This window comes from Hyperoodon ampullatus (genome assembly GCF_949752795.1).
Source record: "Hyperoodon ampullatus genome assembly, chromosome: 19".
NCBI lineage: Eukaryota > Metazoa > Chordata > Mammalia > Artiodactyla > Ziphiidae > Hyperoodon > Hyperoodon ampullatus.
Genome location: NC_136932.1, coordinates 46,460,087 through 46,485,476, shown reverse-complemented (window position 1 = coordinate 46,485,476; position 25,390 = coordinate 46,460,087). Strand labels below are relative to the sequence as shown.

The window sequence follows — 25,390 nt, the reverse complement described above, 5'->3', positions numbered from 1 at the left end:
TAGTGCAGAGGAAAAAGAAATTTGGTCAGTGTAGAGAACATAGACAAAAGAAAGGTGCTGAAGCAAGGATTGGTAGTGCCCATCGCCAAGGGAGCCTCAACAGTCAGACCTGGACCATCATGGACCATAGGTAAAACCACCTCTGTTACGAGAAGGAGGAATCAGGCCACCCAAGGCTGATGTCAGTAGGCACCATCAACCTATTGTTCCCGGGGCTAATTCTTGCTCCTTCAAGCAAGCTTCTGACCTCCTCTTTTATAGGGAGACAAAGTTCTGGTCTATATTTCTGGTCCCTAAGGCAGTGGTTTTCATGGTAAATGGCTTTTGATTGATCACAATTTGACATCCCATGAAGCTTGATAGTAAGGCCCTGCCTGATATGGCTCATGCTGACTCTTTGACCACATCTAAAACCACGAACAGAGACCTGATATGACTTCCTTTTTAAAAGGACTATTCTTTTTTTTAAAAAGTGAAATTCACATAGCAGAAAATGAACCATTTTAAAGTGAACAATTAAGTGGCATGTAGCACATTCACAATGTTGTGCAACTACCATCTCTATCTTGTAAAACATTTTTATCACCTCAAAAGGTAACCCTGTACCATTAAGCAATTGCTCCCCATTCTCCCTTCCCCCCCCAGCCCCTGGCAACCCCCAATATTCATTCAATGTCTATGGATTTACCTACTCTGAATTTGCATATAAATAGAATCATACAATATATGATCTTTTGTGTCTGGCTTCTTTCATTTAACATGTTTTCAAAGTATTCACATTGTAACATGTATCAGTACTTCATCCCTTTTTATGGCTGAATAACGTTACTTTGCATATACATACCACAATTTGTTTATCCATTTACCCACTGATGGACATTTGGGTTTTTTCCACCTTTTGGCCATTATGAATAGTGCTGCTATGAGCATGCATGTTATGTGTATTTATTTGAGTACTAGTTTATTGCCTGATGGTTTTTTTAACTTAAGATACTTATAGTACTCAAAATTTTTCTGAGTACTTGTTTTTAATTCATTTGGGTATATACCTAGGAGTGGAATTGCTGGATCATATGGTAATTCTATGTTTAAATTTTTGAGGAACTACCAAACTATTTTCCACAGTAGCTGAACCATTTTACATTCCTACCAGCAACATGAGAGGGTTCCAGTTTCTCTGCATTATCTGTCTTTTTTATTATAGTCATCCTAGTAGGTGTGAAGTGGTACCTCATTGTGGTTTTGATTTGCATTTCCCTAATGACTAATGATGTTGAGCATCTTTTCATGTACTTTTTGTCCATTTGTGTATCTTCTTAGAGAAATGTCTGTTCAGGTCTTTTGCCCATTTTTAAATTGGATTTTCTTTCTATTGTTGAGTTGTAAAAGTTCTTTATATATTATGGATACTAGATGCTTATCAGATACATAATTTGCAAATATTTTTACCTGTTCTGTAGGTTGTCTTTTCACTGTCTTAAAAATGTCCTTTGAGGGCTTCCCTGGTGGTGCAGTGGTTGGGGGTCCGCCTGCCGATGCAGGGGGCACGGGTTCGTGCCCCGGCCTGGGAAGATCCCACATGCCGCGGAGCGGCTGGGCCCGTGAGCCATGGCCACTGAGCCTGCGCGTCCGGAGCCTGTGCTCCGCAACGGGAGAGGCCACAACAGTGAGAGGCCCGCGTGCCGCTAAAAAAAAAAAAAAAAAAAAAAAAAAAAGTCCTTTGATGCACAGAAGTTTTTAATTTTGATGAAGTCTTAATCTGTTTTTTCTTTGGTCGCTAATGCTTGTGGGATTATATCTAAGAATCTGTTGCCAAGTCCAAGATCATAAATATTTACCCTTGTTTTCTTTTAAGAGTTTTGTGACTTTAACGCCTATATTTAGGTCATTTATCCATTCTGAGTTAATTTTTATTTATAGGGTGAGGTAGTAATCCAACCTCGTTTTTCTGCGTGTTGTTATCTAATTTTCCCAGCACCATTTGTTGAAGAGACTATACTTCCCTTATTCAGTGGACTTGGCACGCTTGTCAAAAAATCAACTGGCCATAAATATACGGGTATATTTCTGGTTTCTCAATTCTCTTTGATTGGTCTATATGTTTGTCCTTATGCCAACACCACATTGTTTTGATTACTGTAACTTTGTAGTAAGTTTTGAAATTGAAATTGGGAAGTTTTAATTTTCCTACTTTTTTTCGTCTTTTTCAATATTGTTTTAGCTATTCAGAGACCTTTTCAATTCCATGTGAAATTTGAGGATTGGCTTTCCATTTCTACCAAAAGAAAAGTTATTAGAGTTATGATAGGGATTGCAGTGACTGTGTAGATGCCTTTGGATAGTATTGCCATCTTAATATTGTCTCTGATCCATGAACATGGAATGTCATTTATTTAGGTCTTCTTTCATTGTTTTCATCAGTATTCTGTAGCTTTAAGTGTACAAGTCTTTCATCTCCTTGGCTACAATTATTCTCTGGTATTATATTCTGGAGGAAGATGCTAAAATGACCATTGTAAGTCATAAATAAGATGACTTCTTACTGCTGTGTGGAGAACAGACTTTACAGAAGAAAGGGTGGAAGCAGGGAAATGTGTTGGATATTCCTGGTGAGAGATGATAGTGGCATGGACAGTGAGGTGGTCTTGGGAATGGGAAGAAGAAGTTGGATTCAGGATACATTTTGAAGGTAAAGCCAAAAGATGGGATTTGCTGGGATATTAGAAATAACAAAGTCAAGGATCACTTCAAGGTTTTTGATGTAAATAACTGGTGAAGGGTGGTGCCATTTACAGAGATGGAGAACACTAAACAAGGTACAAAGGAAAAACAAAGAATTCTGTTTGGATAACTTGAGTTTGAGTTGTCTATTAGACATGGGTAGTATTTATCACAATTTGTAATTACATATTTATTTTTTGTGTCTTTATTAACTGCTGTATCAGTTAACAGTAAACAGTAGACAGTAAACTCCACGAAAGCAAGAACCAAATCTTTCTTACTCAGTGTTGTATCCCTAACACCTAACATGTAACTTGGCGCTTAGTAGATTATCATTAAGTGTATCTTAATTAATAAATCAAAATGCAAAGTCAGGTCCACCTCATCTTTTCTATATACTTGGTTTATAACACTACTTTCAGATGCACGTTTGTATATTTTATTATTGCTGCATTTCTAGCACTTTTTCTATTTCTGTAAGAAGTGGGGTTCTTGTATTCATAATTTAATAAATCATGAAATGCCTCTCACCCCATCTCCTTGCTCTCTCTTTACCTTTCCATTCATGCAATCTCTGGCACAATGACATACCTTAACAAATGTCAAGAAAAGAAGACCTGGGACTTCCCTGGTGGTCCAGTGGTTAAGACTGCACTTCCACCGCAGGGGGGGCAGGTTCGATCCCTGGTCGGGGAATTGAGATCCCCCATGCCACGTGGCATGACCAAAAAAAAGAAGAGACCTGATACTTCTCAATAACAGTAGTAATATTTATTGAGTGCAAACTATGTGCCAGGTACTGTGTAAAATGGTTTTATATCACCTTGTCTAATGCTCACAACAAATGTATCAGCATAAAGCCTGAAGCATTTTTTTTTTTTTTTAGTATTAGAGTCACATGCTTTGGAATGTGAGCTTATCTATATAGCCAAAAAGAACAGTTGAGATGGGTACATTAATTTATTTAAGTGAATATATATCAGTGTCATTTTTTTTAAAGGTACTGACTTGTGCTAGCATAATAAAGCCCTGGAGAATCTTGCAATTGGGCAAATGAATATCTTAGGTTAAAAAACAGATCAGGCAAGGGGCTTCCCTGGTGGCGCCGTGGTTGAGAGTCCGCCTGCCGATGCAGGGGACATGGGTTTGTGCCCTGGTCCGGGAAGATCCCACATGAGGCGGAGCGGCTGGGCCCGTGAGCCATGGCCGCTGAGCCTGCGCGTCCGGAGCCTGTGCTCCGCAACGGGAGAGGCCACAACAGTGAAAGGTCCGCGTACCGCAAAAAACAAACAAACAACAACAACAAAAAAAAAACAGAGGAGCAGAATAGGTTATGGGGAGAGACTGCCTTATCCAAATCCAGTCTTCATCACTTATTAAAAGCATGACCTTGGGTAAGGTACTTAGTTCTCTATGCTTGGGTTTCCTCATCTTGAAAATGGAGATATTGATAGTACCTTCCTCATAAGTTTGTTGGGAGGATTAAATGAGAATATACTGAAGAACTTAAAAGAGTCCCCCTACATAGGTAGCACTTAACTTAGTAACTGTTATTATTAAAGAACTGACTATGATCTGAATACACTCTAACAGCATGGGCTTTAGGGCAATTAAAATAATTTATTGTTGTTTGAAAAATCTGCTCGTGCTAGGTTAGGTCTTCAGATAAAACATCTTCTGAATTTACACCAGCATATCTTTGTAGCCCAAATGTGTTCTGAGAAGTTTATCCAGAATATGGAGGCATGGGCAGCTGACACAGACCCTGGCTGTTTTTTTGTGAACCTCAGACCCCAGTTTGCATCCAGCCTTTCACCAGAGCTGAGCTTTTCTGCCTAGTTACTAGGTTTGGGAGCATGGCGTTAAAAATACGATTGTCCAGATTTATTTGGTGGTAACACGTTCTGACAGTATTTAGCCTACAGGCCATGTACATTTCCATCATCTCTTCTCAGTAAAGCGTTTGCCTGGAGCTATGTCATATGTCTAGAAATATTGCCTTCTCAATTGTCAACAGAGTTAAAAGAGAGTCATTTCTTAAATTTGTCCAGGACGTTGTAGTTTGCAAAGCACTCTCCTATCCATTATCATTCAGTCCACAAGCAAACACTCCAGAGAGACAGGCAGGGTGATCATTTCCACTTAGCGGCTATGGAAACGGAGGCTTATAAGGTTAAGTCTCAGCCAAGTTGGCTGAGCTTCTTCTCACTCATGATTCTGTCTCTGTACCCTACAGCAGGCTTCCCACAAATCCTGGGTTCCCCGAAATATTCAACAAGTCGATATGGGCCCTTTCTCTTGGTATTTGTTCACCTATATTTTTCAGCTTGTCCAATATATCCCCCTGTTTAGAGCCACAAAATTGACAGTTACACTTTTTTCAGGTCAGGGGAGGCTGGCCTCAATCCACTAGAGCATCACAGGCTCTCTGCATCCAGGCCCTTACAGTTTTGTCACTGCAGTGGACACCCCTGGTTAGAGAATAAAGGCTGGAATTTTGAAGTGACTCCAAGCAGGTCCATAGTTGCCCTAAGTAATAATGGTGATATACAATCTGTTACCATGACACAAATCTAGGCATACTGAGGTTCTCCTGGAAAATATGCTCTGCTATCTCTTAGGCAGGCCGGTAACTTATTATTATTATTTTTAATTAATTAATTTATTTATTTTTGGCTGCATTGGGTCTTCATTGCTGTGCATGGGCTTACTCTAGTTGCAGCGCTACTCTTTGTTGCGGTGTGCAGGCTTCTCATTGCGGTGGCTTCTCTTGTTGCAGAGCACTGGGCTCTAGGTACGTGGGCTTCAGTAGTTGTGGCACGTGGGCTCAGTAGTTGTGGCTCATGGGCTTAGTTGCTCCGCGGCATGTGGGATCTTCCCGGACCAGGGATTGAACCTGTGTCCCCTGCATTGGCAGGTGGATTCTTAACCACTGCGCCACCAGGGAAGTCCCAGTATCTTATGTTTTTAATTGGTGGTGTGCAGTAGATTAAGATAATTTTGCTAACTTATTTTACCAAATAAGGATAATAAATAACTATCATCATAAAACAACAGTATGGGGACGTTTTCACACCAAAAAGGTAAGAGAGAGAGAATCTTAGAATAAGAAACAGTACATTTAGCTCTATGAAGAACTCACAAATCATCCCTATATTTCTTGTTCTACAGAGGTCTCTGTGAAACACTTCATCAGGCATTTGCTCTGAGACTGACATTTGGAAACACTTACTTGGGAGTTGTAACACTTTTTGCCCTAGTATCCTTGACTCCTGCTGTGTTCAGAGCAGGGGAATTTCAGGCCTAAGAAGATGTGTGTATGGACTAACAGTAAAGTTTCTCTGTACATCTGAATTGGAGCCAAGACTTGTGAATCATCTTTTCTGGATATACTATTAAAAGAAGTGGACATGATATAATTAGGTATCATTTGCAACAGTGCATTTGTTTTTGTAGTGGTTGGGACAACATGTTAATCCCAGAAAGTCTTAGCTTGGGAATAATTATGGAATCTGCAGTCAGCAGAGGGAAGCACCTGATTTGATGTCACGTTATGGTGAACCATGGAATTGTCATCCACCAATGAGATCTTGACCTTCCTATGTGACCAATACCCATTTTAGAAAACCCTATCGTGAAATTTAGGCAGACATCATAAATGTCATTATAAAGTCAAAAGCATTGCCTACTAAAAGAAGGCAAGGGATTGAGAGAGGGTAATGTTTTTTGAGTGTCTACTTTGTGCCAGATACATGCAAAGAAACCAAATATCATTCACAATAAACTTGAAAAATTAGTCATCTTTATTTTACAAGTGAGGAAATTGAGGTGGAAAATAGAGAATTTGAATAAGTTTGTACAGCTGGAAAGTGGCAGAGTTCAAGTCTACCTGACTCCAAAATCATGCTCTCTACATAATACTACCAGAGGAAACAGAACCAAGATCTAGAGTTCCAACAACTTTCATCATGGTGAAATGTAAACAATGAAACTAAAAATACTTGCAGGTTAAAACTAGTGGGGAACTTCCTGAACTTGACAAAGAACATCTATAAAAAACCTACTGATAACATCATACTTAATGCTAAAAGACTGAATGTTAGAAGATTGTTTCCTAAGACTGGGAACAAGGCAGGGAAGTTTGTTCTCACCACTTCTATTAAACAGTTCATTGAAGGTCCTAACTAGTGCAATAAGTCAAGAAAGATAAATAAAAGGCCTAAATATTGGAAAGGAAGAGATAAACCGTTTTTATTTATAGATTAATAAGATTAGAGAATCCTCAAGGATCTAGAAGAAAAAGCTACTACAACTAATAAATGAATTTAGCAAGGCCACAGAATACAAAGTTGCTATAAAAAAATAAATTGTATTTCTATATAACAGCAATGAACCAGTGGAAAATGAAATTTAAAAACCAATACCATTTACAATAATATTAAAAATCTTGAAATACTTCCAGATAAATTTAAAATAATATGTTCAAGATCTGGTGTTGTTCAAGAATAATAATATGTTGTTCAACAATAATACGTTCAAGAACCTGGACTTCCCTGGTGGTGCGGTGTTTGGGAGTCCACCTACCAGTGCATGGGACGCGGGTTCGAGCCCTCGACCGGGAGGATACCACATGCCGCGGAGCAACTAGGTCCGTGCGCCACAACTACTGAGCCTGCACTATGGAGCCCACGAGCCACAACTGCTAAGCCTGCGTGCTGCAACTACTGAAGTCCGTGCACCTAGAGCCTGTGCTCTGCAACAAGAGAAGCCACTGCAATGAGAAGCCCACGCACCGCAGTGAAGAGTAGCCCCCGCTCCCTGCAACTAGAGAAAGCCCACGTGCATCAACAAAAACCCAATGCAGCCAAAAATAAATAAATTTATAAAAAAAGACCTGTACACCAAAAAGTACAAAACATTGCTTGGGAAAATTAAAGAAAACCTAAATAAACAAAGAGATATACTGCTTTCATGGGTTGGAAGACTCAATGTTGTTAAGATGTCAGTTCTCCTCAAACTGATCTATGAACTCAATGAAGTAACAATCCAAATCCCTGAAGGCTTTTTTTTTCTTACGGCTAGAATTTGACAAGCTGATTTCAAAATGTATATGGAAATGAAAATGACCTAGAATAAACAAAACAATTTTGGAAAAAAAAGAACTGAGGTGGAGGATTTAAATTACTTGATTTCAAGATGTAATTTAAAGCTATATTAATTAAGACAATATGGTATTGGCATAAGGACAGACACATAGTTCAGTGAAACAATAGAGTTTACAGAAGTAGACCTACACATATCTGGTAAAATTATCTTTCAACAAAAGTACTAAGGTAATTCAATGGAGAAAAGATAGTCTTTTCAACAAATGATGCTGGGACGACTGGATATCCAAATGGGGGAATCCCCCCAAAACCCTTTGACCCTTACCTCACCACCATATACAAAAATAAACTGAATCATAGACTTAAATGTAAAAGATAGAAATATAAGAAAAAAAATCCTATGGCCTTATGGTAGGCAAAAATTTTATAGACAGGGCACCAAAGCACAAGCCATAAAAGAAAAAAATGGATGAATTTCACTTTATCAAAATTTAAAACTACTGTTCTTCAAAAACACTGTTAAGAAAAGTTGAAAAAGCAAGCCATAGACTGGGGGAAAATATTCACAATACATATATACAACAAAAGACTTATATACAGAATATATAAAGGATAGCTACCCTCAATTTTTCAAAAGGGCACTTCACCAAAAAAGTTATACAAATGACCAATGAGAACATGAAAATATGGTTACCATCATTAGTAAGAAGGGAAATACAAATTAAAACCACAAAGTAATACCACCATGCATCCACTAAAATGGCCATAGTTAAAAAGATTATGGTCCCAGGTGTTGGTGAGGATGAGCAACTGGAACTCATAATTTATTGGTGAAAAAGTAAAATGTTACTTATAACTTTGAAAATAGTTTGGCTGTGTCTTATAAAAGTAAACATACATTACTCTCTAGCATTCCTATTTCGAGGTCTTTACTCAAGGGAAATGAAAACATATGTCCACACAAAAATCTATACACATACATTTATAGCAGCTTTATTTATAATTGCCCAACGCTGGGAATAACCCCAAAGTTCATCAACTGATGGATGGATAAGCAAACTGTGTGATCCACCTATGCAATGGAATACTACTCAATGATAATAATAATAAAAAGATCTACTCATACATGCAAAAACATGGGTGAATCTCAAAAACATTTTAAGTGAAAGAAAACTTACATGAGAGTAATTACTGTATAATTGCATTTACATGATATTCTAGAACAGGCAAAACTAATCTATAGGGATGGGAAGCAAAAAAAGTGGTTCCTTGGTGGGGCTTCCCTGGTGGCGCAGTGGTTGGAAGTCCACCTGCCGATGCAGGAGACGTGGGTTCGTGCCCCGGTCCGGGAGGATCCCACATGCCGCGGAGCGGCTGGGCCCGTGGTCCATGGCCACTGGGCCTGTGTGTCCGGAGCCTGTGCTCCGCGGCGGGAGAGGCCACAGCAGTGAGAGGCCCGCGTACTGCAAAAAAAACAAAAAAAAAAACCAAAAAGTGGTTCCTTGGGTCAAGGGTGGGAAGGATTGGCTGAAAAGGGACAAGGATAGAAATGTTCTGTATTTTGATTGGGATAGTGATTACATGGTGTCACTATGTATGTTTGTTAAAATTTATTAAAGTTAAAATATTTATTGGATATACACTACAGATCCATAATGTTGACATAAAAATTAAAAATAAAAATTTGAATTGATTTTTTGAATTGAAAATTTTTAAGTCCTAATTGTGTCCTTGTGCTAGCTACTGTATAAAAAGGATCGCCCAGATGCTGTCTCAGGTTGTAAACAAGTGCTCTTTATTTGGAAATGATGGCCTGCCTAGGCAGATAAATAGAGGGGAAGTACCTGTCCGAGTAGAAGCCATTGCTCTGAAATTTGGTTTTTATTACCAGAGGACGACTTATAATCTGAAATATACCAGCAGCAACAGATTTTGAAGGCAGAAGACAAGGGTAAAGTCATAGGGATGCCTGTGGAGAAAAAAGACAAGGCCATGGGAATTCCATCCAGTGTGGTAGGAAAGTCATTAGGCGCCCTCATCCCTTTAATCGTGGAAGAATTCCTGAAAGGGCAAGATTGAGAGATTAAGGAAGAGAGGACATTCACACTCTGGCAGCCTGAAGTTCAGAGTGGATCACAGTAGGCATTCCCTTACCTGGGAGAATAAAATTAGAGAGAAACATTGAGTGATGGATGGACCCACTTGTAGGCATCTATCCTAAAGAAATACTTGCATGCATGTGTAAGGAGCATGGATGGGAACACTTGTGAAAGCCTTGTTTGTAAAAGCTAAAAAATGTAAGCAACTTCAATGGAAAATGATATAATAAAGTAAGGCATACCTGCTCTGTAGCAGACCCTGTCAGTGCTCTCCCCATAGAACCTGGGATTTACGATGTCTCTGTATGCCCGCTGACTTTCTACTGCTAGCACCTGCATCTCCTTGTCTGAGGACTTTCTCTGGCCACCAGAGTGCTCTCTGCCCAGGATCATGGCAAACCAAAAGTACTGGGGAATTAATCCCTCTCTGAAGCAGCCCTCAACCAATGGTAGATGGGAGGTGATGCCCCAGCTCTCTTCAGGTAGAGGGTTCCACACTCAGGTCATACACTGACTCCCAGAGTTCCCCGAGGACTTGAGCTCTGGTTACCTACAGTGATGACTTGCTTGATGAAACACCTTTTATTGGCTTCCTTCCCTTCCTTGTCTCACTTCCCCATCCCTCTACTGGTATTTTCTAGTATCACCTCTCACATAAAGTACTTGTGCTTGAATCCTTGTTTCAGGGTTTCCTTTCGAATTCAACATTTTGAAAGAACAAAGCAGAACAATAAATACATTAGATAATTATGAAAAGATCCCCAAAACATATTGTTAAGTGAAAAAGCATGTTATAAAGACTAGATGTGTAGGATAATAGCACATATATGTATTTTTAACATCTTCACTGGAGTATAATTGCTTTACAATGGTGTGTTAGTTTCTGTAGCATGTATTTTTAAAACAAAAAGTAAAACCATATATTTCGATTTCTGTGTGTGTGTGTGTGTGTGTGTGTGTGTGTGTGTGTAAATGACCATAAAATAGTCTAGTTGGTATGCACATTTATCTGAGAATAGTGGTTACCTCCGAGGAGAGTAGGATTGGATGAGAGGGTCAAGGGAGAATTTGCTTAAATAGAAAACTGAAAAATTTAAAACAACAATCTATTTGTGAATTATTTGTCTTTAAAATACTTTATAATGTGATGGACGAGCTCGTTTTACTTCAGCTTAAGAACCAACACTGGGCACTGGGGATGCAGAGAAAAACAGGAACACAGTCTCTGCCCTTAGGGAGCTCCCAGAGCACCAGACAAGTAAACATCTGTGATGCTGTGTTATAAGCACCATGAGAGAAATAAGCAGAGGGGCTATGGGAACCCAGAGATGGGGCCCAGTTAGCCATCTCTAGAAGAAAACTCCATTCGTCCCTCACCTCCCCTGTGGAGAGTTATGTACACTTCAACCAAAATGACTAGGGTTCAATCAGCACAGCTGAAAGTGTAACAATTAAGAATTAAGCAAATCAAGTGCTTGCCACCCAGTCAGAATACAGATGGTTTTAATAGAAGACTCGTGATATCCCTGGAGGGGTATCCCAGAGGGGGAATTTATCAGTGTTTCCGGCACCACCAGGAATCTCCAGTCAGACAGTTACATTGGTAAAATGACCTTGGCTCTTCAGATGTCCCACCAGCCTCCCCTCCCCGTCTCCACCGTGTGCCCTGAGACCATGCCCACTGAGCAACCTTCTGCCAATGATTTAGTTTCCTGTGGAGGCTTGCCTAGTGGGAGAAAATGTACTGACATGAGGAGGCAAATATTAAATCTAGTTGTCAGTTATATTTTTCACTGAAAGACAGTGAAATGGCCTGTTTCTTGCTTCTGGGCCTTTATTATGAGGCCCTTAGCCCAGTGGTTCCAAGCTTACTGCAAACACATTAGAATCTACTGCGAAGATTTAAAAAATACTGATGCCCAGGCCAGACCCCATACCAGATAAATGGGGTGGGATGGGTGCCAGGCAGTGGTCAGCTGCCACGTGCCTTAGGAGACTGTTGTGTATATATCTCTTCCCAGTTCCACCTTTAGTGAAGTCATACTGGTAACTTGAAATCAACCATGGTAGAAGTTTTCATACCATGGAAATGGGTTACAAATCAGAGCTTTTTTTTTTTCTTTCTTTCTAAAGAGCTGTGTTAAACATTTACCATCGTATCACTGAAGCCAGGCTTTCAGTAATTGTTAAAGATCCTCAGGTGATTCCAATTTGCAGCAAGGCATTGGAACCAGTCTTACTCTTTGCCTACACAGTGCTCAGTGTGGTCTTAGAGAACTTGGTTTCCCCTGCTAATCTAGGAATGCCTATTTAAGGCCGCAGCTCTCTTTCTAACAACTGTCTTTGAGGGCTTTTAGGGAGGGCTACCTTTATTCTGTCCTGGAGGCTGAGCTCTGCAACTTGATGTACTGGGAGTGGATAGGTAGAAGTTTTGTACAAGGCTCCTTATTGCCCTTTTAGTGAAAAGTATCTTATCACATTTGGAGTCCAAGCTGAAAATGGATCCATAGGACATTTCCTATATGATATTATGAAAGATGCCTTATTTTATTGTATGTCCAATGCATGTGAGTTATACTTTCATTTATTGATTTAAGAAGTCAAAATGACAAAGGGCACCTATAAATGTTAAACATACCAATTTTATCACATAGTTTAAAACTTTTTAATAAAACTAAGGTAAAATGTTCATCACTGATTCACCTGGGAAGGGGGAAAATGTTGAACGTTGCCTGGCTCTCCTGGCCAAGGACATGAGTCAGGGCTAAAGTTTGGTCTTGGAGTTTGGAGTTGGGATGAATATCTCACCCAGGGGCTGAAAGATGGAGAGGGGTGAGATGAAGCCAAAGTCCTCAGATACATGCAAAGGGAGCTCTCGTGGGGCTTAAGCTATGTTGTTGAGTTGAGTGGAAGCCCAGCTCTGGGGATGATAGAAGGCTTCAGAAGGCCTGGACAACACATGAACCTGGATTTGTCTGGCCTTACCCAGTCCCAGCTTCTTACTATGCCCCGTTTCTCTGAAGAGCACTGGGAATGGAGACACCAGGGAAAAAACTGATCAATAACCAATACCTAGAAGTGGGAAGGAAGCTACCTGTATTGAGTGGCTGATCTGTGTCAGGCACTGTGCTAGGTCTTTCATATGTTAATACATAACCTTATTTAATCCTCTCAATATCCCTTCGAAGTAGATATTTTCTACTTCAAAGTAGATGAAGAAACTAAAGCTCAAAAGTGTTAAGTGCCCAAAGCTGCATAGTCTCCGCAGACAACTCATGGGGGGGAGCCAGTTCTTGGAAGAAAGGGAAGATCACCTCCCACTTCCTGCACATTCTATTCCTGCTTATGCATTCTGATGTCCTGCGTGCTTTTTTTAGGCTTTAAGTGCTATCCTGCTGAGTCACTTCCAACTTCTCGTTCATCATGCTCAGCTCTCAAAAATGGAGCAGAATGGAAAGGGACAGATATTGTACTGTCTGGTGATGTGTTTAAGGGGAATTGAGTGTCTGTCAGGCCGACTCCATGTGGATGGAATGCTGGGGACGTGAACTGAGCAGTGCCCGAAGTGTATTTCTCATCTGACATGTAGGACACTTTGCCTTGGAGTGTAATACTAATAATAACCACTCCACTTACTGACCCCATGAGGAGCGGGGCAGGCCCTAGGCTTGTGCTTTCCATTATTGTCTATTTGAATCATCGCAACTGTTGGAGAAGTAAGGGATCCTCTCTATTTTATGGACAAGGAAATTCAGACTAAGATAGGTTAAGGAACTTGCCCAAGGTCATACAGCTAGTAAGGGTCAGAGCAGGGATTCAAACCCATGATCTATATCTGTGCTGTCTAATATGATAGCCACTAACCACATGAGGCTATTGAGCACTTGAAATGTGACTAGTATGACGGAGGAAACTGAATTTTTAATTTAGTTGAGATATGCTGTTAATGTAAAATACGCACCAGATTTCGAAGACTTAGTATCAAAATATATATATATACATATATACACAATCTTTTTTTTTACATTGATTATATGTTTAAAATGACAAACTTTGGATATGTTGATTTAGATAAAATATATTAAATTACAAATAGAATTAGTTTCTTTTAACTTTTTAATGTGACTACTAGAACATTTAAAATGTTTTATGTTACTCTCTATATTTCTATTGGACAGAGCTGATCTAAATCATGGACATTAAATAGTCACTAGACTAGTGATTTCCCAATATTTTTTATAAATTTTTGGAGCATAAATCCCAAATTTACATATTTTATTTATTTATACATAATATACATGTACACAACTCTGTATATTATGTACATTATAAAACACTGACAAAATGGACACTTTAAAAAGATGAAATAAAAAATAAGCAGAAATAGAAGTTGTACTAATTTCTTTTTGGAGCCCAGTGGCTCACTTTGTGCACTGCTTGGTGTGTACACACATCATTTTGGAAACTCTTGCACCAGACTTAGAGCTCCTTCCTGAAGGGCAGACTGTTAATTTGTCTCCCTTCCCCTATTGTTGCACCTAGCACAATGCCTAGATAGAGTCGGTGCTCAGTAAATATTTGTGGCAGGAATAAATAGCTCTTCATATGCAATAATTTTCTGGTGAATTGGATGTATTTCTTTATTTCACATGCATTGAGCACTTTCTAGGTGCCAGGTGCTATGCTAGATACAGAAAAGTAAAGTTGACTCAGACCCTTTCCTCTAGGCCAGTGCTTCTCAAACTTTAGTGCATGTAAGAATCACCTGGAGGGCTTATTAAACAGGTTCCTGCCCCCCACACCCAAGATTCTGATTGAAAGAGAATGAACATATATTGCCAGGAACTTTAAAATGTATCACCTTAATTTAATACCCAACTCCACTTGATGAGGCATATATTATTAGCTTCATTTTCAGTCGAGGCAACTGAAACTCAGAAAAGTTAAATTGCCTAAGTCATAAAGCTAGTGAATAGCAGAGCTTGGACTGGTACCCACTTCTGTTCTCAGAAATGCATGCAAATCTTTATTACCTTCACCTTTTAGACTCTGCCCAAGGAACTGGGCATATCACAGAGTGAGACAGACAAGCTTTCTGTCCTGGTCAAACTCAGTAAACAATTAAAAAATAAAGAGTTCTCAGTGCTATGAGGGAGGTAGTGCCTTGTTACATATCTATATAACAGAAGCACATACTCTACCACAGGGTTAGGGAAAGCTTTCCAGAAAAAAAGTGAAGACCTGAACTATAAGTTAGAGGAGTGGAGTGGGGAGTGTTTGGAGCTGAAGATATGCATGAAAGCTTGGAGGCAACAAACCATTTGAGGAACTGAAAGAAATTCAGAATGTCTGGAGTATAGAGGGTGGAGGTGAGAGATAAGGCTGCTGAGGAAGGCGGGAACCAGATCTAGCTGGGCTATTTAGACTTACTGACTTTTTTCAAGGGTAGGGGTGTGGTCAGACGTGTATTTTTAAAAGATTGCAATGCTCTCAGTGGAGGATGGATTAGAGGAGAGCTAGCCTGCAGGCTGGGAGATGCGTTAATTAAAGATGCTAGTGGCATGCATTTGGGTAATACTGTGGTGACTGGGGAGAAGGGTGTGTGTGTGTTTAGAAGTGTTCAAAAGCGTTTAAGACTTGATGATTGACTAGAAGGGGAGGAGTGGGCAGGCAAAAGAGGAATCGATGATTTCCAAGATTGAGTGCACAATTTTAGTAAGGGTAAGGTACTGTAAGCTTATTCTTTCTTTCTTTTTTTTCTTTTTGCGCTACGCGGGCCTCTCACTGTTGTGGCCTCTCCCGTTGCGGAGCACAGGCTCCGGACGCGCAGGCTCAGCAGCCATGGCTCACGGGCCCAGCCGCTCCGTGGCATGTGGGATCTTCCCGGACCGGGGCACGAACCCGTGTCCCCTGCATCGGCAGGCGGACTGTCAACCCCTGCGCCACCAGGGTAGCCCTATTATATCATATTTTTAAAGAAAAGTAAATTAAGATAAGTGAGGTTATGTGAAAGTGAAAGATGTTATTTTAGTAAGATTTCAATGACTAGAACTTATTAGAAAATATGGGAGAAAATTACAGTCTTTGTGGTTAAGTTTATTATTTTTGTTGTCTTAATTAGTATCAATAGCCCTATCGTTCAATGAGCATGTAGTTGTGAAAACGAAATAACGCGTCTTTCTGCCACTATGAGGATTAGCCATGGAGGACCAGCTATAGGCTATGAACTGTCAGTCTACTGAGTTTCTTCAGTGACTGTCTTGTTGAGTAACCTTGGTTAAGTTTCTGAAGCTCGACATCCCCTTTTGCTCCTATTCCTCCACACCTGATGTTTTTACAAGGGGTAGTAGATGATTCCAATCAATGGATGATTTGGACTCCGCCTTCTTCATCTAGGTCCCGCCCCCTTCTTTAGACCACACCCCTTACACTTGGCCCCGCCCCTTGATCATCGCTGATATGACAGCGAATTCGCCACAATCCTGACCTATAGGAGACCTGAAGGGTGGGACAGAGATCAGTCTTTTTTTCCATTTGTCAAGTCAAGTGTCTATCTGGTCCCAGTCTCATCCCACTTCCTCTTCAAGCCAATGATTGGTTGCTCTGTTCTTGGTCCCCGGCTCACGATTGGTTCTTTCGTTCCACCCCTCTCTTCCAGCTTTTGCAGGCGGGATTAGCACGCAGCTTCCTGCTCCTGCCAAAAAAATAAAAGAAGAAAAAGAAAAGAGGAGAGAGGCGAAAGAAAATGTCACGGAGATCTTTGGTGTTTAATTCGCTTTTGGTCTTGTCGGTCAGGCCCAACTCTGCCTTTTGATTGGTCTTTCGATCTGCCCATCCCGGGTCGGGGGCGGGATTTCCCCAGGAGACCCACACTCTGTCGCCACTGGCCGAACAGTGCGCCTGTCTGAAGCTCCCGGCCCGGGATTGGAGGCGGACGCGGACAGGTGGGCGTGGATTGGCTAGGGTAGCCGGTCAGTGTGAGGCGGGGGCGGGGCCTCGGCGGCTGGTTGCGCGTGTCCGCCGCTGGCTCCGCGCTATCCGGCTTTGCTAGGGGAGGTGAGTCCGGCCGCGGCGGCACCGGCGGCTGAGGAGGCGGTGGCTCGAGGAGAAAGCGGCCGCGGCGGCTGAGGAGAAAGCGGCCGCGGGGACGGAAGCCGGGTGGGGGGGAGGGGGGGAGACGGAGCAGCCTTGAGCCCTGCGGGGGCCGTCGCGCGGGGGGACCCACCCGCTCTCCCCCCCAACCCTCCTCAGCAGAAGCAGCCGGCGGCGGGGGCAGGAGTCAGCCCGCTTCCGACTGCACCCCGCCCGTCTCCCGGGGCTCCCATTCTTTGGCCCCGGGACCCTAACCTCCTCCCGGGGCGGTTCCCTGTGTCTGGGCGTCCGAGTGCTGCCCACCTCTCTTTCATTGCTCCCCGCACCTCCTTACCTTCACTTTGCCCCGGTTCTCTTTCTCCTCTCTGTCCTGCCCTGTCGCCTCCTCTGCTCACTCTGTCCCTCCTGCCTCCTTCCCTGGCTCTTTTCTGTTCGGGAAAGTTTAGTACCCCCCCCCCGCCAATCAGGTCAACCTGACGAGGAGTACGGGGAGATGTAGGAAGGCCTGAGAGTTCGAGGGGGGGAGCTAGTTTCCCTGAACATTTCCCCCCATCTTTTCACTTTGGGGTGGTTGGCATTTTTTTCAGTTGCATTTTTGAGGAGGTGGTAGGTGTTTAGAAAAGGATGTGGGAATGGAAGGGGTAGATGGGTCAAGCCTCTTACAGGATTCCCAGGGTCGTGTGTTACCTGAGCCTTTTCGCGTGTGGAGTTCAGGGGGTCGGGAGGTTTGGCCTTTATTCCCACATTCAAAGTTGGAACCTCCCCCGAATTAAGGATGGAGTTTTAGTACCCACTTGTGGCAGGAAACCTGGGGGGAAGGGGTCCCTTTTTCCTTTTTCTTTTTCTTTTCTCTTTTCTTTTATTTTTTGGGGCAACCCACACCCTTCCACACACACTCACCCCCAAATTAAACACCAAGATCCTCTGACTTGTCTGGATTGACTGATGAAGACATAAAGCCACTTCCGCTCCATGTTTTTGGAGGTGGAGTGAGTGGGTTTTTTCTTCATTTTTAAATGGCCAAATGACAGCTTGACCCAGTTTGCTTTCCAATCAAAGGGCATTTTTATTTGAATGTCTCTTTGTGGCGCAAGAGCCAACGCAAAAATGATGGCGGCTTACAATGGCGGTACATCTGCGGCAGCAGCAGGGCACCACCACCACCATCACCACCACCTTCCACACCTCCCTCCTCCTCACCTTCACCACCACCACCACCCTCAGCACCATCTTCATCCCGGGTCGGCTGCTGCTGTCCACCCCGTACAGCAGCATACCTCCTCCGCAGCTGCGGCTGCCGCAGCAGCGGCCGCAGCTGCAGCCATGTTAAACCCTGGGCAGCAGCAGCCGTATTTCCCATCACCGGCACCGGGTCAGGCTCCTGGACCAGCTGCAGCAGCCCCAGCTCAGGTACAGGCTGCCGCAGCTGCCACAGTTAAGGCGCACCATCATCAGCACTCGCATCATCCACAACAGCAGCTGGATATTGAGCCGGATAGACCTATTGGATATGGAGCCTTTGGTGTCGTCTGGTGAGTATCCAAAGAAAAACACAGCTTCTCCTGGTTTCTTCTCATGGCTGTCGTTGGGCAAGTCCTTTCTCATGGTTTTCTCCATGTCAACCCAAGTGGAACAAGCTTCTCAGCTCAACTGTAGGAAGGCACCCTTCCTTACCTGGTAAAGAGGCCTGATGGCATCGGTTATCTAGGCTTGTGCTTTGGAGTCATGGACAGCTTTGGTGGAGCACCCTCTGTTGAGTAACTCACACAAGTTTGTTGTCTACCAGACCTATTGTGTAGAACCTAAGCAAGCCACTGAATGGAGATTCAGTAAATAGATGAATGCATGGAATGCTTATTTCTACACAGACCTTGGCCATCTCTCATGTTCGATTTAGTTTGAATCAGTTGCCCAATTGCAGCAAATGTCACAACTGACCCAAACTGGATTCTTTATAATAGTCTTGTCATTGGGGTATACGTTGCATAGCTACTTTGCTCTTTCTGTCTTTTCATTCCTTACTTTGTGATCTTGATCCCCAGAAGGCAGATAAGGTTCATAGTTAAACCAGTTAAGTCATTGCATGAGTGGTTTATTTTAAACCATAAACCTACAGTTGGGAAGTATGTAGCTTTAGTCTTTTGATAAGAATGCATTAAATATAGCATCACACATGAGTACCACAATTGAGGTCAGTAGACTGTAACTATGCAGTGGCCCACATTCAGTGTAATGTTTTAGTGTCATTTAGTGGCTTGTAAGTTGCTGTTATCCCTTGGTTGGTTGCTGTAGTAGGAAGTATACTTTTTAAACATGAAACTTCTCTACTTTTGCTAGTGCTAGTATACTTTTTAAAGTCCGAGGGCTTCTTAAATGCAACATTTTGTCTATTTGTCCTTCTTAGGAAGATTAGTAGTTTATAATAAAATGTATTTATCATTGTAGGGTCCTATTTCTTTCAGAACCAGAATGAACTGAGCTTTCCCCCCCAAGGATTAAGTATTCTGGTGTGGATAGATGAATTGATGTTTTCAGTGCTTCAAAAATAGATTCCTTCAACTATACCTCAATTAAAAAAAAGATTCTTGTTAATGTATAGAAAAGCCCCCATCACCACAGGAAAATGAACTCTTTGGAACTAGCCTGGTAAATGTCTCCTTTCGTCATTGCTTTTCAGGCTATAATTGACATGTTTCATTTTTGCATTATATCTGGCCATCTTTATTTACATTTCAGATTTTATAAACTAGGCTACTAAGTGATCCGATCCGTCTTTTTCTAAACTGGTGAAGTCCAGTGTTTTCCCAGCAAGTTCTCCAAGGTGTGTGGGATTCCTGGTGGGAAAGAATGCAGCCGGTAATGGTGCCTTTTCAGTCTCTGCTCAGGGACCTGCCTGTTCTTGCCTTCCTCTCATCCCTTCCATATCCTATCCTCAGGGACTGCACTGTGAACTGCTGTTCCTTGTCCAACCCTTGAGGATTTCAAAGCAGGAGGGGCAGGGGGCAGGAAAAAGATCTTTCCTTGCTTTAAATTTTGCATTGATTTACTGAGCATTTGTTTGGATTTTCTTAGACCTGGGTGCTTTCTTTCATTTTAGTGCGTTGCCTACAGTGCTAAGAACTAGAGATGCTGAAAGGGAAATGGGTTGCAGCATTCTTGACTATGTTCTAAAGATGTTATTCACCTACATTTCTATCAAATGGTGATGTGATTTGTAGAAGTTTTAACTTCAAGTTGGTGCTAAGGGAATTTTTTTTTTTAGGGGAGGGAGGTGAGGAACTGTAGTGCTGAAACATATCCCACAGCAAACATTCTGGTAGTGGGTGTTCTGAATTACCAATACATGAAAATCTGAATGTGTTTGATTTGAATCCATTCTAGGTTCTTTCAGTGATCGACCCTTGAAGTACCTCCGTCTCTGTGCCATGTTCCACTGTACACCAGTTGTGCGTTTGCCCTGTCTGACTACATTTGTAAGCCCTATGAGGGTAGTGACTGTGTCTGCTAGAGTACTTCTTTTTTTCCCCAGCACCTACCACAGTGTCGTGGCATCTTTGCTGCTTGGTTATTTGATCTCCTGGTCAGGTCCTCCTTTGTTCTTTAATCAAGTTTTTCTACTTAGCTGCATTGATTGTTTTTATCAGCTGTTACAGGTGAAATACAATTTGGTATAAAAAAAAGAGGAAAGAGTTCCAGGTGTGTGTTTTAGTATGCAAATTCTTTTCTATTTTTATATTTACATATTTATGACTTGCTGTCTGAATTGCTTATTATATTTGGAATTTGACTGCTATATGACGGGAGTAAGATTGTTAAAACTAGAGATCTGGACACCAAACCACAGTGAATTGCACTAGTATTCTCAAACCCAAGCTAAAGATGTTAGTGAGCTTTTTTACTTTTTAACTAACTGAAGGAAAAATTTTCATTTTAATTTAGAAGGCACCTAATGAGTCTGAAACAACTATTTTCTAAAGTGATGAAAATGGAACATAAAAATATTCTCCTAATGATACATCATTTAATTCAAAGCACCATATAACTACTTGGGCATTATAAGATTCACTTAGACTCAAATATGTTTAGTGCATTTTGCAAGTATTTTTCTTCTGACATAGCATATGAAAAGAAACTATATCTGCTCTCGTTTCTTTTTTTGGACATGTACCCAGTGGTACTAACTGATGGCTAAATATGTTGCATATAATTTTGAGGGATATTGTTGTTTCTCCATGTAGACAAGGAGAGATATTTGTAGAAGTGATGCAGCATTTTACCATTCAGATTTATCACTGAACAATTTAGTCTACCAGGCTTGATTTATCTTTCTGCTGAATTTAACTATTGGAATAACCTATCAGTGTTGGACAGGTGTGTAAAAGTAGTGAATTACCTATTACCTTGCTGGTAAAGGTGGTGCTTTGACAGTTCAATTAAGGTTTCATTAACAACTGTCTGCTGTGTTTTATCTCAAAGTAAGGTTTCCAGTTTACCTAGTAATATCATGGGGTAGCCTGAGACACATTCATTGCCAATGACAGAATATTGTTCATGGGTTATCAAAGCATTGTATATAATTTGACCTTCTTTATCAGATAACAAGGCTTTCAGATGCCCATATGGACATTTTCATAATGCAAAACCAAAACACAAAACAACTCACAAACAGGAACCTCAGTTGTTTGGTGAGAATAATGTAAATACCTTCTTGTCTGTAGTTCACATTTGCCAGAGGAAAGTAAGTTATACTGTTCTTAAAGATGTATTATAACATAAAGGCTTCAGGGGCTCGTGAAGTGTATGCTTTTGAGAATTGGAGGAAGTTGACCCCATGAGAAAGGTTTGAGGACCGCTAAACCCAGGCAGGTTTGACATTGGCACCCGAAAATATCAGATTGAATTCATGGTACCTATTGCCACCTTAATAAAAGTGAGTCTGGGAAAAGCTTCTACTTTATAAAATCAGTGTTTTTTACTTATCTGATTAATTGAAAGATCAAAGATCCTAGGATTCATTCAGTCTCTTTTCTTTGTACTCCAAGTAAAGTTGGAGAACTTTGAATTTTATTATTCTAATTCCTTCAGCAGGTTACTTTTATTTAAGTAGTTTGAAACTTAAGCATCGCTGTACTGCTACTTAGTTACTTACTAGCTGTGTGATCTTGATATATTGTTTAACCTCTCTGCTCCTCGTCTATAAAGTGAGGATAATACTAGCACCCATCTCATACAATTGGTATGAGGATTAAATGAGGTAATCCTTGTAAACCAATGAGTACACTGTCTAGCACACAGTAAGCATTCAATAAATGTTAGCTGGTTTTTATTGTGGTTATTTTTAGTAGGAGAATCAAACTTGTGTGAATGTGCATAGAAGTGGCTTCAGGTAAGATCAGATTTATCAGGTGAAATCAACATGCAGACTATTTTTTGGTGGCATGACTTTAAATACCATAGAGTGTCCCCTTAGTTGTGCTATATGCCAGGGAAGTAAGGAGGGTTGAATTTAGAGTTAGGGTAAAATATTCTGTCCAATTCTCTCAATTAATTAAAAACAAATGCATAAAAAAAACATAATAAACATGTTTGTATGGACCTGGTAGGTGTTTAGTCAGATCGTCTGTACTGTTTTAGAAAGTATGGATTTCCATGCCTGGAAGGACATTAATTTTTTTTTTCTCAGAATGTAACAAATGAAGGACATCCATGTTGTCAAAGTTCAGCTTTAGTAGAAATTCATTTTACTTGTGTTTGGATGAAAAGGTGTGAATTGTTAAAGAAGATCACAGTGAGGCAGGGGAAGTATGTGTGATTTAATCAAAAATTATTCAGTGTAAATCCTTAGGCATGGCAGAGATTGTCTAGCTTGCTCATCTTGTGAAAATTAGAGGCATCATGTATTTTCTGATGTTTTCTCTCGTCCTCTTACTCCTCAAATAGCAAACTATAATTTGGAAAAATGGGGAATGCTTTTGGGATAATTTTGGGAAAATGCTGGAGTTAGCTGCATCAGAAAGAGTGGTATACTAAAGTGTGTTCTGTTATTAACTGTGTTTTACATGTTGAGAATCTGTAGTATTGAGAAGTTTCTCTATCAGCCAAGATTAACAGCCACAGCTGGATTCTTTGGGGGGTCTGCTTTGTGAAAAGAGCTTTGAAGAAGCAGAGCCTGCACCATAAAAAGGAAACGGTTGCTCTTCTAGACATAACAAAGCATCCGTGTGAAACTAGAAATGTGGAAATCTATATTGTTAGTTTTAACTACAAACAAACTTACTTTTAGAAACTGTAGGTTCATTGTCATAAAGCAGAGTAGGCAAAGAGAGAAAATAAAAGTAACACAGTCTAATGATATTGAACTGGTTTCTTGGCGAGAGAAACTCCATAGCCTGTAACACTGGAAGTCATTTTGTACTTGGGCTCCTGGACAAGATTATGCAGATGTTATTCAAAAACCAAAAATGAAACAAACCCAAAACACAACAAAAGAAACTCATTGTATTCTTAGGGAGAAATGTCATGTTCTGCTATTGAATATCAGCTTAAAAGAAAAAAAGATGATTTTTTTCCTAAAAGAATATGTTTCAGAAAGAGTTGCCTTGTCAAGCAAGCTAAAACAACAATATCCCTCAAAATTACATGCATCTTTTTTAGCTGTCAGTTAGTACCACTGGTGCATGTCCTGAAAAAGAAATAGGGGTAGAAATAGTTCCCTTTCATGTGCTATGCTAGAAGAATATTTGCAAAGTACGTTAACTGAATCTTTATTTGAGTCTCAAGTTCTGGGATTTAATCCTCAAAGTTTAGGCAACTGTAGCATTGTTGTTCCTTGATATAAAAAGCCAGCTTCTAATGGAGTACTGGAATATTTCACTATCTTCACAACTTGGAGCATTAGAGTTTCACTGACTTCTATATGTAGAATTGAGTGTCTATTCTTGGTGGTTCTTATTAGATTTGTTGATGTCCTAGCAGTTTAAGAATCAACTGTTTGGGCTTCCCTGGTGGCGCAGTGGTTGAGAGTCCGCCTGCCCATGCAGGGGACATGGGTTCGTGCCCTGGTCCGGGAGGATCCCACATGCCGCGGAGCGGCTGGGCCCGTGAGCCGTGGCCGCTGAGCCTGCGCCTCCGGAGCCTGTGCTCCACAACGGGAGAGGCCACAACAGTGAGAGGCCCGCGTACCGCAAAAAAAAAAACTTACTGTAAGTTTCCTTAATATGCTGATTTGATTTCTTTGATGGGAATTGTCAAAGCCAAAGAAACTTTTCCATTTGTCATCCAACCAAACAGAAAGAAGTCATTGGGTAGAAGCTCTTTCCATTGTAAGATTATATTTGGGTTTTACTTATGATTCCCTGTGCTTCCATAATACTCATGTGAATTATTTGTTGATTGGGTTATCTGATGCAGATCAACAATGATTTCCTAACTAAAATAGCTTGTCAGTTTGATCCTTTTGTTGCTTGGGGCGGGGGTAACAAAGAGTGCCTGAGGCAACAGCCGTAATACTGTGAATAAGCACGTGACAAGTCCTCATAGACCTAGTCGGTAGTTCTAAGGTACCTAGCCAAGAGACATTAGAAAAAATTCTGGCACTTTGGCATTATGAAAAGATGACTTCTAAGGAAACTATACTGAGTTCAACTTTAATAGTTAATTGTAATGGTGTGAGTAGAGGGACTCTGTACAGGGAATTCTGCCTTTGATCATGATCTGTGCTCTTTACCTAAACCCAGTTTCACATCTGTGTTTTGAATTAGTTTGGCTAATTGAATCATATGGAAGGTTTTGACAATGTTGGAAGTCACTAGTCAAAGTATATTTATTGTCAGCCTGCTACAGACCAGCACCGTTGTAGGCACTAATGAAGCTATTTAGTTCTATTAATAATTTAGCAAACCTGTTTCAAGTTTCTGCTATTATCTGTACTGTGCTTGGGATATAAAGATGTTTAAGTCACAGTATTGCCCTGAAGGAGCTTACAGTTAAATAAACAGTATGAAAAGTGATACATCCCTGCTCTCAGGGAGTCTTGATGGAGAATTGAAGCTAAATTGGAAACCGTCAAAAACATAAGGACAGATTATTTTCACTCGTTCTTATAATACTCATTTACTGTGTGTTGACTGTTTGCCAGGCACTGTGCTGGATGATAAGGATTTAAAGGAGATTATGATCTAGTGGGGGAGAGAGATTTGTAAATGGATAGTTGTAATTCACTGCCATAAATGCAGCAATAGAGATACTCCCTGGGAATACAGAGGAGGAATTTCTGTGGAAGGTATGGATGCTTTCTAGAAGAGATAATACCTCAACTACTGAGTCTTAAGAATGAGAGTCAAAAAAAAAAAAAAGAGAATGAGAGAGTCAACA

The 25,390-nt window shown here is 40.9% G+C and overlaps 1 protein-coding gene across 1 annotated transcript in view; it reads left to right on the top strand.

The window, feature by feature from the left end:
- Window positions 1–18,091: 18,091 nt before the first annotated feature.
- Window positions 18,092–25,390, top strand: part of NLK (nemo like kinase) — a gene marked incomplete at its 5' end in the record, with an annotated part of 154,245 nt that continues 146,946 nt past the window's right edge. The window contains one exon of the mRNA XM_079726102.1: window positions 18,092–18,549. Within this exon, the coding sequence (XP_079582228.1) occupies window positions 18,092–18,549 (458 nt within the window). The remainder of the gene's footprint in view (window positions 18,550–25,390) is intronic.